Below are 13,601 nucleotides of genomic sequence, written 5' to 3' on the forward strand. Positions count from 1 at the left end.
ATGCTCTAGTTTTAACCCTGTTTAGCTGCCATCTGTACATGTGTTCCCAAGGGTGGCGTCCTGGTAGACCCACCAGAAAAGTCAATCAGTCCTTGCAGGTTTCTCTGGTGAAGATCTTCTTAGACTCTGCACCTCTGCCCTTTTTAGGCGCCCACACACCCTCTTCAAATGGGCAAATAGCACAGAAGGCTCACTTTGCAGTTTGTCTGTGACACATAAAAGAAGCCACGGGCTGACAAAGCTCTACCTATATCACTTTTTTGGTGAACTGAGATTTTTAAGACCAGAAATGTATTTGTTTTAGTCATGCTCAGTGTAGGATACTCTTTTAAACCCCAAGATGATCCTAATAATATCTCTGCAGCGATCATTCATACCCATGGGCAGCACTGGTCCTTGTGTGCTGACCCTCACCCCCAACTCAACATTGTATCCTTGGTATCTAGTTCATCTCCTGCTCACCATTGTATGATAGCATCCTGTTTTTTTTATCCAAGACCATCTTTGTATGTTAACCACTTCAGTACTGGACACTTTAACCCCCTTGCTACCCAGGCCTATTTGCTGCTTTTAGCGCTGTCACAATTTAAATGACAATTGCGTGGTCATGCAACACTGTACCCAAATTACATTTTTATAAAGAACAAATTCACACACATAGAGCTTTTTTTTGGTGGTATTTAATCACCACTGGGTTTTTTTATTGTTTGCTAAATAAATGAAAATGGACCAAAAATTCGGAAAAAAAAACTAAACAAAAACATGTTTTCTTCATTTATGTTATAAATTGTTTCTTTTTATAGTAGTTTGTATTGAGATTTCAAAAAGTAGGAGCCCACGTTTCCATTATACAAGCATAGGAAAACAGAAAGGGGTATGTATGCCAGTGTGATATAAAGATACATTGAAGTTCAAGAGGTTTTAAAAGTAATACATATAAATGCATTTCAATGAGTATTGCTCATGCATAACTTAGCCTTATAAATTATCACAAGATAATCAACATAAAGAGAGAAAGAGGGAAAAAAAATTAGAATGTCTTTACCCATTTTCCCTGTTGCTCTTATAAATGTAGCATGGAGAAAGAGAGGGAAACTGAGATAGCATGACCATGAAACCGTCTCATCAATCCCCATAGATTAAGTATCCTTATTTTCAAATAAATAAAATTTCTTCATAAATTTAGGCCAAAATGTATTCTGCTATATTTCTTTGGTAAAAAAAAAAAATCCAGATCAGTGTATATTATTTAGTCTGTAGGAAAGTTATAGAGTCTACAAACTAGGGTGTATATCTGAGAATTGAATGAGTCTGATGTATTGACATCTAATTTCTTGAGTCCTGAAAATGCCAGAACAGTACAAATATTCCCCAAATTAACCCCTTTTTTTAAAAAAAATAAACAGTTCAAGGTATTTAGTAAGAAGCATGGCATGTTTTTTTGAAGATTTTTTTGTCACAATTTTTGGGAAAATTAGGGAATACATTTTTTTTCGCATTATTTTTCCATACTGCCACCAGTGCAGTACAGCGTGATCATACAACTGGTGTGTTGGTGAACAGGGGCACTGACCGGTGACAGAATGTAAATGGATATATATATATATATATTGACAGAGTAAAAACACAGAATTGTTGACATTGTTGCAGATTTATTAAAAAAGAAAAACTGAAATATCATATGGTCCTAAGTATTCAGACCCTTTGCTGTGACACTCGTATATTTAACTCAGGTGCTGTCCATTTCTTCTGATCATCCTTGAGATGGTTCTACACCTTCATTTGAGTCCAGCTGTGTTTGATTATACTGATTGGACTTGATTAGGAAAGCCACACACCTGTCTATATAAGACCTTACAGCTCACAGTGCATGTCAGAGCAAATGAGAATCATGAGGTCAAAGGAACTGCCTGAAGAGCTCAGAGACAGAGTTGTGGCAAGGCACAGATCTGGCCAAGGTTACAAAAAAAATTCTGCTGCACTTAAGGTTCCTAAGAGCACAGTGGCCTCCATAAATCTTAAATGGAAGACGTTTGGGGCGACCAGAACCCTTCCTAGAGCTGGCCGTCCGGCCAAACTGAGTTATCGGGGAAGAAGAGCCTTGGTGAGAGAAGAAGAAGAACCCAAAGATCACTGTGGCTGAGCTCCAGAGATGCAGTCGGAGATGGGAGAAAGTTGTAGAAAGTTAACCATCACTGCAGCCCTCCACCAGTCGGGGCTTTATGGCAGAGTGGCCCGACGGAAGCCTCTCCTCAGTGCAAGACACATGAAAGCCTGCATGGAGTTTGCTATAAAAACACCTGAAGGACTCCAAGATGGTGAGAAATAAGATTCTCTGGTCTGATGAGACCAAGATAGAACTTTTTGGCCTTAATTCTAAGCGGTATGTGTGGAGAAAACCAGGCACTGCTCATCACCTGTCCAATACAGTCCCAACAGTGGTGGTAGCATCATGCTGTGGGGGTGTTTTTCAGCTGCAGGGACAGGACGACTGGTTGCAATCGAGGGAAAGATGAATGCGGCCAAGTACAGGGATATCCTCAACGAAAAGCTTCTCCAGAGTGCTCAGGACCTCAGGTTTACCGTCCAACAAGACAATGACCCTAAGCACACAGCTAAAATAACGAAGGAGTGACTTCACAACAACTCCGTGACTGTTCTTGAATGGCCCAGCCAGAGCCCTGACTTGAACCCAATTGAACATCTCTGGAGAGACCTAAAAATGGCTGCCCACCAACGTTTACCATCCAACCTGACAGAACTGGAGAGGATCTGCAAGGAGGAATGGCAGAGGATCCCCAAATCCAGGTGTGAAAAACTTGTTGCACCTTTCCCAAAAAGACTCATGGCTGTATTAGATCAAAAGGGTGCTTCTACTAAATACTGAGCAAAGGGTCTGAATACTTAGGACCATGTGATATTTCGTTTTTTCTTTTTTAATAAATCTGCAAAAATGTCAACAATTCTGTGTTTTTCTGTCAATATGGGGTGCTGTGTGTACATTAATGAGGAAAAAAATGAACTTAAATGATTTTAGCAAATGGCTGCAATATAACAAAGAGTGAAAAATTTAAGGGGGCCTGAATACTTTCCGTCCCCACTGTATATATTATTATTTTTTTAATTTATATATTTTTTGTTACATTTTATTTTTTGATACTGTGACCAGAGCAATACACTGTACTAGTCTGGGGAGGTGATCAGGATTTTTTTTTTTTTTTTACACACAGTGATTGCTTATAATAGTGATAATCACTGTTTGTAAGCAACTATTTTTATGAATGACATCTATTAATCCAGTGTGTATTAGTGTGTTTAGCTGTGATTGGCCACAGCTAATCACATGGTACATATGGGCTGTTATTGGCCCTGTCTGTACCATGTGATCACTGTGACCAATCACAGATCAACACAATAGTACACATTGAATGGCTAGGAATGGAAGCCATGCATTGTGTACAATTTCCATGTGATCTGTTGTGATTAGTCACAGCGTTCACATGGTAACGCCAGTGTTTTGATACACTGATCTGTCATCATCCACCAGACACAGACGGTGACAGATCACGCAATCTAGGAGGATGTCAAATGACGTCCATCCAGGATAGCAGTGCTCCTGCTCAGCTGTCTTTTGTCTATAGGCCAAGTGGGGGGGGGGGGGGTTAAAGTTGGCTACACCCAGTAATCACTCTAGACACAGAAACCCATAAAGGTTTGTTTTTTTGCCTAACGATAGTTTCTTGAGTACCAGTCCTAGTCTTTTTACTTGTTTTCACTGTTACTAGCCCCTATGTATATCATTCCCCGAACACACATCATTTGTCTTCCTACACTTGGCAGTCTTGCTTGGGTGTAAACTATCTGTCTCTTATTGGTTTACAGATGAGTCCAACATAGGAGGTTTTATGTCTCTAGAAACCTTGGTTACTCCACTTGGACATTCATTTACCTGTGAAGAAGTGATATTGAGGACTGCTCCCAATATGAGTGTTGTGCTCCTGGATGTCGAGGTTGAGGCCTTTACACTGAAAAGGGACAATTTCACAAGAGGTAAGTGATACTAGGATGACCACGTGGAAACTTGTTATGGAGCATTTTACCTGCACCTTTAGCTCATGGTGATCCGATCCCACCTTTGTAGACAAATCACCAAACTCTGCAGAATCATCTCATCAAGTTGTTTTGTTACATTTTACTTTTTTTTTATTTACAACTTTGTTTAATTTTTACTAATATTTCTATGTTGGGGTACAGCATTTTCTGATGCAGGGTGTGAGCCTCTACTCTCTTATCTTAAATTGGTTCTAAAGCCTCAAGGTTTTTTACCTTAATGCATTTTATGCATTAAGGTAAAAAAAAAATGTCTGTTTCACAGACTCTCCCCTTCACCCCCCTTAGGCATCATGTACACTAAAGTTCCTAAACTTGAGTTTAGGAGGTTTTGGCAGGGGATTTTTTTTGCCAATGCTCCTAAACAGTTCAGGCCCCATAGACTTCAATGGGGTTCTTTATTCGGCTCTGAATTTTTGCCATGCTCAAGAGTTTTGGTGCAAACTGAACTGGGGGTCGTTCGGTCCATCTCTAGTCATTAGGTTATGGCTGTCTGGAGCGGTGGATGTGCAGATGAATAAAAAGTGCAGAACTAAATATAATACCAATTGTAAACAAATATATACAAAAGTAAATAAGGACGATACCTTATGCAAATAATCTAATAGAAAATTGCGTAAAAATTAATGAATAAAAAGTGCAGCGCTAAATATAATACCAATTGTAAACAAATATATGCAAAACTCAATGGGGATACTTCCATATGCAAATAATAAAGTGCAATGTGCAAACAAGTAAATAAGTGCAATAAGTCCAAACATGGAACCTTCTACGAGGAAAAGGACAAAAAATGTAGAGTGGCCACCGTGTGGTGGGACAGTCCAAGTATAATAAATTGAAAACAAATTCCCTTCCAATAGTGGTAATAAAAGACAATCCGTGTCCACTTAAGGAGTCACCATGACACGTGCATCAACCACCCAGGAGAGAGAATAAACAACTGTGGTATCTTTGTGGGTGAAAAACGTTGGGTCCGAATGAGCCTACTCCATGTCATTGATGCCTATTACTTCAGAATTGTTGTAAGTTTTCTACCTTTTAAATACATTCTTTGTAAGTCCATTAACCTATCAAGAGGGCTGGTCGATGCAGAGAGTTCTGGTGTCAAACCCCTAGAGATCACTCCTTTGGCCATCATCCTGACATTTCTATCTTCATGCTCGTTTGACTCATTTGAGTTCTATACATTCTGGTAAGAGTGTTTTTCTCCCTCCTGGGTGGTGGATGCACGTGTCATGGTTACTCCTTATGTGGACAGGGATTGTCTTTTAGAACCACCATTGGAACGGACTGTTTTCAATTTTTCATACCTGAACCGTCCCACCACATGGTGGCCACTCTACATTTACAGTCTTTTTACTCATAGAAGGTTCCATCTTTGGACTTATTGCACTTATTTACAGCTTGCACTTTATTATTTGCATATGGTAGTATCCCCATTTCGTTTTGAACATATTTGTTTACAATTGGTATTATATTTAGCACTGCACTTTTTATTCATACATTTTTACACAATTTTCTATTAGATTGTAGCGCTAGCTGCTATCGTTTACATGACTTTAGCGCAGTCATTTTTTACTGATTTTTTTCATCTGTAAGCTGTACTTGTATTATGAACTGGATTGTGATAAAACGCCTCTGTAGTGATCAAACAATTCACCACTCATTACTCTTGAAGTTTCCAATAACAGAAATTAAATATGGATTGAAGAAAGGTAACTAAAAAAATAAAAAATAAATAAAAAAATCTGAATTTTGTGTTCATTGTATTGTTCTCTAAAACTTTTATTCTTAAACCTTTTTCAGATAGTGAATCTACGTTTATTATCTACGGTAAGGAAGTTATCATAGAGTGACAGTTTATTTAACTCATTACTGTCTTGACTACAAATTTGTCCGCATGGTTTGTTTGTTTTTTTGTCTTTGTTATTAAACTCCTCCCCCTGAGATGGGGCCACTTTAGTTCCAACAATGGTTGTCTGCATTTTAACTAAGGCCTCATGCACGCAGTAGACATGTGCGCTGTCAATAAATTTGTTTAGTTTTGTTCCATTTCTTATTAAAATTAATTCGTAATTCCTAATTCGTGTCCGAAATTCAATTTGGATTTGTACGAAATACGAATTTTCGTTCGTAAACTTTTCGTAACAATAACGAAAGTTTGTTATGATAAATTTATCATTATGAGGGGCTCCCACCATCCATGTGCTGTGCTGACCTGGGTTTTTAACTTTTAGTTTCGTTAACTTTTCGTAACAATAACGAAAGTTCATTATGATAAATTTATCCGAAGTTCGTAAACGAAATTACGTATTTCGTACAAAATTCGTAATTCGTTTTTTTTTGGCATTTTTCGTTTTTACAGCTCAACAGCCTCTACTCCTGGATGCACAGGCTGTCGTTTTTTTCTACTGCCCCCACTTGTGCCAAATGTCTCTGAAAGTTTATGTGTGCATGGACACATAGGCCGCAATAGAGGGGCGTTTAGAGGCAGTTAAAAAGCAAACTTCAGATGCCCCTAACAACAACTGTAAAAACATCCTGTGTGCATGAGACCTTATAATATAATGCAGTGGTCTCCAACCTGCGGCCCTGGGGCTGGATGTGGCCATTTACTTGCCTTTATCCAGCCCTTCAGGCATTATTCCTCCCACAGACACCAACAATGGAACACTATTCCTCCCACTGACACCAACAATGGGACACTATTCCTTCCACTGACACCAACAATGGGACACTATTCCTCCCACTGACACCAACAATGGGACACTATTCCTCCCACTGACACTAACGATGGGTCATAATTCCTTCCACTGGCAACAAAAATGGGGCACTATTCTTCCCACTGACACCAACTTTTTGTCCACCTAATACCAAAGATCAGGCATTGTCTACTCCCACTGGCCACAGTCTGGCCCCTAAAGCCTGAAGAACAGTAAACTGGCCCTTTCTTTAGAAACTTTGGAGACCCCTGCTAAAATGCTTAACCTGGCCATACACTAGTAAAAATTTGTTCAACATTTTTAACTTTAACAACGTTTGTTCTATTTTCTAATTGTTAGTGGGGTCAAATCAACATTCATTTTGTATGCAGTGATGAGAAAAATTAAAAAAACAGGATGGACAATTTTTCTTGAACAAACAAATTTCTAAGGGCTCATTTACACTTGCTTCGGCTTCAACACACATTAACAGATAGTTTGCACTTTCTTCAAAACAAGGCTTCGGACACACTTTGATAAAGCTCTCTGAATGCTTGTCAAAGCCCCTGTCACTAAATAAAATATTTAGCTTACAGTCCTGTTTACACCTTGCTTTTGCTTTGCTTTGCTTTGCTTTGGCTTTGCTTAAAAAATTATACCCCATGTAGCTTTAGTGGTGCTTCAAAGCGTCTTCAAAGACTCCATAGAAGTCTATGGCAAAGCTCACCTGAAGCCCCACCAAAGCCCCACCAACACCCCATCAAAGCCTCATCGAAGCTCCACCAAAGCCTCATTGAAGTCCCATGAAGCCTCACCAAAGCTCCATCAAAGCCCCATCAAAGCCCCACCAAAGTTCCACCAAAGCCCCATCAAAGTCCCACCAAAGTTCCACCAAAGCCTCATCGAAGCCCCACCGAAGCACCAAGCAAAAGCAAGGTGTAAACAGGATTGTAAGCTAACCATTTTATTTAGTGACAGGGGCTTTGACTGGCGTTCAGAGAGCTTTAACAAAGCGTGTCTGAAGCCTTGTTTTGAAACAAGTGTAAACTAGCCGTTACAGTGTATATGGTTTTCATTTGTTTTCAAAACAGAATGTTAAAAGCAAAAAATAATTTAAACTACTTTCCAACAACTTTTGAGAAGCCGTCAAGTGTGCCAAGAATTTTTGCTTGAAAATCTTATAGTGTGTAGCCAGCTTAGGGATTGAGATAAGAGGACCTGTAATGTTATTATGGATAGGATTGGCGTAATAGGACCTGTAATGTTATTATGGACAGAATTGGGGTAAGAGGACCTGTAATGTTATTATGGACAGGATTGGGGTAAGAGGACCTGTAATGTTATTATGGACAAGATTGAGGTAAGAGAACCTGCAATGTTATTATGAACCGGATTGGGGTAAGAGGACCTAAATGTTTCAAAATAAAAAACTCTTGATCAGGCACCTGTTCTTCAATTATATTGTACCTTTCATGAGTGTGCTCTGTGGTCTTCCCTAGACCCACTATTGGTCCTTCCCAGTCCTGTTCTCAAAGTATCCCCTTCAACACTAACCCTCCTTCGCCTCTCTTTTACTTTTTAACTCTATTCCTGGTGGAAAATTCATTCAACCATAGATATATTACCTCCAGATCCTGTCATTGGATAACAGGGGACTGACCTACCAGTCCCCTTTGGTATTGAAGTTCCTGTGCATATAGTCGATAACTTGCGTTTTTTTTTTTTTTTTTTCTTTACAATAAAGGTCTTTGAACACAAAAACACATTGCCCTTAACTCTTTGGCTGCCAAAGCCATTTTTGCACACATATTTAAAACATAATTTTAGACCTGAATATTATAGTATCTCGCAAAAGTGAGTACACCCCTCACATTTTTGTAAATATTTTCTTCTATCTTTTCATGTGACAACACTGAAGAAATGACACTTTACTACAATGTAAAGTAGTGAGTACAGCTTGTATAACAATGTAAATTTGCTGTCCCCTCAAAATAACTCAACACACAGCCATTAATGTCTAAACCGCTGGCAACAAAAGTAAGTACACCCCTAATATTTACAAACCTGTGAAGGGTGTACTCACTTTTGTGAGATACTGTATGTAAAACCCCCAAAGCATTATTTATTTCTGAAAGCAGACACCATAAATAATAAAATGGTGGTAGTCTCAATTTTTTTTATGTCACATGATATTAGTGCAACAGTTTATGAAATATAACATTTTAGTGAAAATAACACACTAAAGTTAATCTTAGGGCACATAAACCAATATATTACTCAACTTTTTGGTAAAATATAAAAAAATGAGGCTGCTCCAAATAACGTGATGCCCATGTCGCTACCAGGTCATTTGCAGGAAGGAAAAACCAGCGAATAGACATTCACTGATCTCCCTCCACTCTACCGGACTCCCCGCCATTACTGGTCTGGGGTTAGTCCAATGAGCACGAAGAGCCTGGGAACCATGGTGCATTTGGGAGCAGGGGGGGGTCGGCATATATAGGGGTGTGTGGAAACAATTCAGCCCCCAAACAGTCGTCAGATCACTTTCATGTGACCGCCAACAGGCAGCTTGTCAAATTCAAACACACTCCCAGTGACTTCAGATGCAAGGAGTGTTTGTAAAAACCCCTGCCACCACCAACTTACTATGGCAGTAAATGGGTTAAAGCCAATTACTAAATAAACTAAACACATATTGCACTGATTATATATTATAGATGATAGAACTGTTGAACAATGTATAATTGTTCCTTATTGGAAAATATATAAAGTTTGATGGTCCACTCTGGATAATACTTGTTCCCACTGTTTAGTATTTGGGCTTTCAGATACAATACTCTGTGGATTATTGTCCATTGTAACTGAAACATTTTCTCAACTGGCTATAAATACACTAGCTATCCTGAAGACCTAGTGGAGGCATTGGCTTTGATTAGAGCAGTGGTCTCAAAGTACCGGCCCGCAGACTGGTTATAAATGGCCCGCCGAGCAGGGCGCTCTCTAATGTGTGAAGTTGAGGAGGTGTGGGCGGCCGGGTATCCGTCGCTACATTGCAGTGAACAGCGAGGGGCCGGCCGAGGGCAGATAAGTCCGAGAGCCCGGGACTCGGGAGAAGAGCTCCACCGTGGCACCGCCTCCTCCTTGACCTCGCCCCCTGACCCCGCCTTCTCTAGGAGGCAAGCGGGTGCAGCGTACCCCATGCTTCAAGTTCCTCTGCCCGCTCTGATGTGAGGCCCAAAACTGGAGGACAGGCTCACTGCTCACTGGGGGCACAGAGCTGTCACAGAGGACAGGAGGTGCAGGCTGCTGCGGGAGCCGCTGGAATTGGACGGATCGAAGCAGGAGACTGGCATCATGGTATGGAAGGTACTGTCTGTCATCATCATACACACCTACAGACAGAGACTGGGACAGAGGTGGGACTGCAGGAACAGGGCTAGGGGTCTCTCATCTCCCCCCAACTCCCCTTCCCTCTCTCTATGCCCCCCTCTCTTAGCCCCCCTCCCTTCTCTCTCAGCCCCCCTCTCTAAGCCCTCCTCCCTTCTCTCTAAGCCCCCTCCCTTCTCTCTCAGCCCCCTCTCTCTAAGCCCCCCTCTCTTCTCTCTCAGCCCCCCTACCTTCTCTCTCAGCTCCCCCTCTCTCAGCCCCCTCTCTCCAAGCCCACCTCACTTCTCCCTCAGCCCCCCTCTCTCCAAGCCCCCTCCCTTCTCTCTCAGACCTTCCCCCTCTCTCAGCCCCCCTCTCTCTAAGCCCCCCTCCCTTCTCTCTCAGCTCCCCCTCTCTCAGCCCCCTCTCTCCAAGCCCACCTCACTTCTCCCTCAGCCCCCTCTCTCCAAGCCCCCTCCCTTCTCTCTCAACCCTTTCCCCTCTCTCAGCCCCCCTCTCTCTAAGCCCCCTCCCTTCTTTCTCAGCCCCCCTCTATCTCAGCCCCTCCCCTCTCACCCCCTCTCAGTCCTCCCCTCCTCTCAGCCCTCCCCCCTCGATTAGCCCCCCTCCCTTCTCTCTTAGCCATCCCTATACTCTCAGCCCCCCTCTCTCAGCCATCCCCCTCTCTCTAAGCCCCCCCTCCTTTCTCGCCCACCCGTCTTTCTCAGCCATCCCCCCTCTCTCAGCCCTCCATATTCTTTCAGCCCCCCTCTCGCTAAGCCCCCTCCCTTCTCTCCTAGCCCTCCCTTTTCTCTCAGCCCCCCTCTCTCAGCCCACCCTATTCTCTCAGCCCCCCTTTCTCTAAGCCCCCTCTCTTCTCTCTCAGCCCTCCCTATTCTCTCAGCCCACCTGTCTCTATCAGCCCACCCATCTCTCTCAGCCCCCCTCTCTTAGCCCTCCCTCTCTCAGCCCCCACTCTCTTAACCCCCCTCTTTCAGCCCTCCCTCCTACCTCTCTCTCTCAGCCCACCCGTCACTCTCAGCCCACCCGTCACTTAGAGCAAACTTGGCTCATCTAACACAGAGCAAACACTGCCAAGCATCTGGCAGTAAGCAGTGACTGGTAGCAAGCAGCAACTACAACTGTGTATAGTTTATTGTTTTTGAAGTTTGAAAGTTTGCATACGGCCCCCATGGGATATGAAAATTTGCCATGTGGCCCTCAGGTAATTTGAGTTTGAGACCCCTGGATTAGAGATTTGGTCCTGTTCTCACAGATGAAGGGAAGGCTCCTTAATACCAAAAAGGCAACACCAAAACACATTAGTAGCCTGCAGAGGGTGTAAAAATAGGTATAACTGGGAAAGGGGGGCTCCCGGTTCAGAGTGACTCTTTTTTTTTAATTACTTTTACTTTATATGAGCTCATTTTTTTTTTCAAGTTCAATGTATGTGCTTAATTTATTAATGCTAATATTAGAGGTTTGCTTTCCAGATAACAAATATAAAACGTATGAAGACATTATTCGCATCTTAAGTATTTCAAGCAGACATTGGAGTGTGACCATTCTTGTCCCATGGATCTATACTGTTGTGTTCCTTTTGGCTCTTCCTCTCAATATCATGGCGGTCATCATGTTCCTGGTGAAGATGAAGGTCACAAAGCCGGCAGTGGTCTACATGCTTAACCTTGCCACTGCAGATGTCCTCCTCATTAGCATCCTGCCTTTTTATATTGTCTACCGGTTCTTGGGATCTAACTGGATATTTGGAGAAGGGATGTGTCGCTTTGTCATGGCAGCATTTTACTGTAACATGTACTGCTCCATCCTGCTCATGACAAGCATCAGCGTGGACCGTTTCCTGGCCGTAGTCTACCCGGTGCGGTCTCTCCCCTGGCGTACAGTGACCCGAGCCTGGCTGGTGTGTGGTGTCATCTGGGTCATCTCATTGGCCAGCACTGTGCCTCTTCTCATACAAAAGCAAACCATGACATTGTCTGTGCTAGATATCACAATGTGTTATGATAGTCAGCACTTTGGGGCTTATTATATTTTCTCTGTTTTTAATTCCTTACCATTATTCATTACAACGTTCTGTTACATCGGAATCATCCGCAGTCTCAGCAGATCAAAATTTGATCGCACACATAAGAGATCACGGGCTATCCGCCTAACCGCGGTTGTGCTGAGTCTATTTCTCCTTTGTTTTGGCCCCACCAATGTCATCTATTTTATTTACTACAAGCAGTTAATAAGGAATGAGGATTACTCTCTATATTGCACCTACATCATCTTTTCCAGTATCAGTAGTATAAACTGTTGCCTGGATCCTCTTATCTATTATTTTGCATCCTCCCAGTGTCAGAGATATGTCTACAGCTTGTTGCGCTGGAAGCAAGATTATTGCCCTCCAGTACACAAAGAGCAGTCACCCTTGAGGACTCAATTTGCTCAGTTCATCAAGAGTGGATGAGTTATTTTAACTCCTTCCCACCCAGCCCTGGCATCTCTTCAATTGGGTCTTTATGCCCAGGCCCAGGGGGTAGGAAGGAATTCCTGATCACTTGACCTTAATGTTAGTGTGCTATAGACCCTATGTTCAGTAACTATCTACATGGACCACCCTGCACACCTATGTCCCTTTGTGGTCCCTTGAATTAACTCTCATTTTAGTGAAGTAATAGGGAAGTCCCACAAAAAACCTTTCACATGAGGGCAGTATTCCTTGCACTTCTGTCTTATGAAAGGTAGCCACAGTGGCCAAAAAGAAATGGAAGCACAGAAAACACAAATCACTCATAGGAAGGTCCATCAGGGACTAATACATGGCCACCACTGCCTGAAGTTATGACCCGTAGATTATTATACATAAACACAACAGGGAGATAACATACTATTGTAAATTTAAATAGATTAAATATCATTTTATTATCTATAAAAAGTGCCTCCCCCAGAGTCCCTCACCCTCCATGGATGTCCATGGCTCCATGTTTTGGCGATTCCACTAACTCTAGAAGATAGCTGAGGCTTTTTGCATTCTTAACCGCTGGCCGACAAATGCACAAAGATATACGTCGGCACAATGGCACGGCTGCGCAAATGGGCTTACCTGTACGTCCCTTTTTAGACGCAGCATTGTCGGCGCGTGCGCGCTGTGTACTCCATGCCCATTCCCACGGGTCCCGTGGACTCGGTGTCCGCCGGGGGCCCGCGATTGTGTCACGGAGCAGAAGAACGGGGAGATGCCTTTGTAAACAAGGCATTTCCCTGTTCTGCCTAGTGACAAGACAGAGATCTACTGCCCCCTGTTATCGGGAGCAGTGATCGCTGTCATGTCCTAGGTAGCCCACCCCCCCCCACAGTTAGAATCACTCCCTAGGACACACTTAACCCCTTGCAGATCGCCGCCATTACTAATAA

At 42.5% G+C, this 13,601-nt stretch overlaps 1 protein-coding gene across 1 annotated transcript in view; it reads left to right on the forward strand.

Moving 5' to 3' along the window:
* The window catches only part of LOC141134886 (uncharacterized), a 31,473-nt gene extending 18,217 nt beyond the window's left edge, over positions 1–13,256 (forward strand). Inside the window, exons 5-7 of the mRNA XM_073624315.1 lie at positions 3,883–4,050; positions 5,917–5,943; positions 11,675–13,256. Of these exons, the coding sequence (XP_073480416.1) occupies positions 3,883–4,050; positions 5,917–5,943; positions 11,675–12,654 (1,175 nt within the window). The 3' untranslated portion in view covers positions 12,655–13,256. The remainder of the gene's footprint in view (positions 1–3,882; positions 4,051–5,916; positions 5,944–11,674) is intronic.
* The last annotated feature ends 345 nt before the right edge of the window (positions 13,257–13,601 follow it).

The sequence above is a fragment of the Aquarana catesbeiana genome, linkage group LG03, assembly GCF_042186555.1.
Source record: "Aquarana catesbeiana isolate 2022-GZ linkage group LG03, ASM4218655v1, whole genome shotgun sequence".
NCBI lineage: Eukaryota > Metazoa > Chordata > Amphibia > Anura > Ranidae > Aquarana > Aquarana catesbeiana.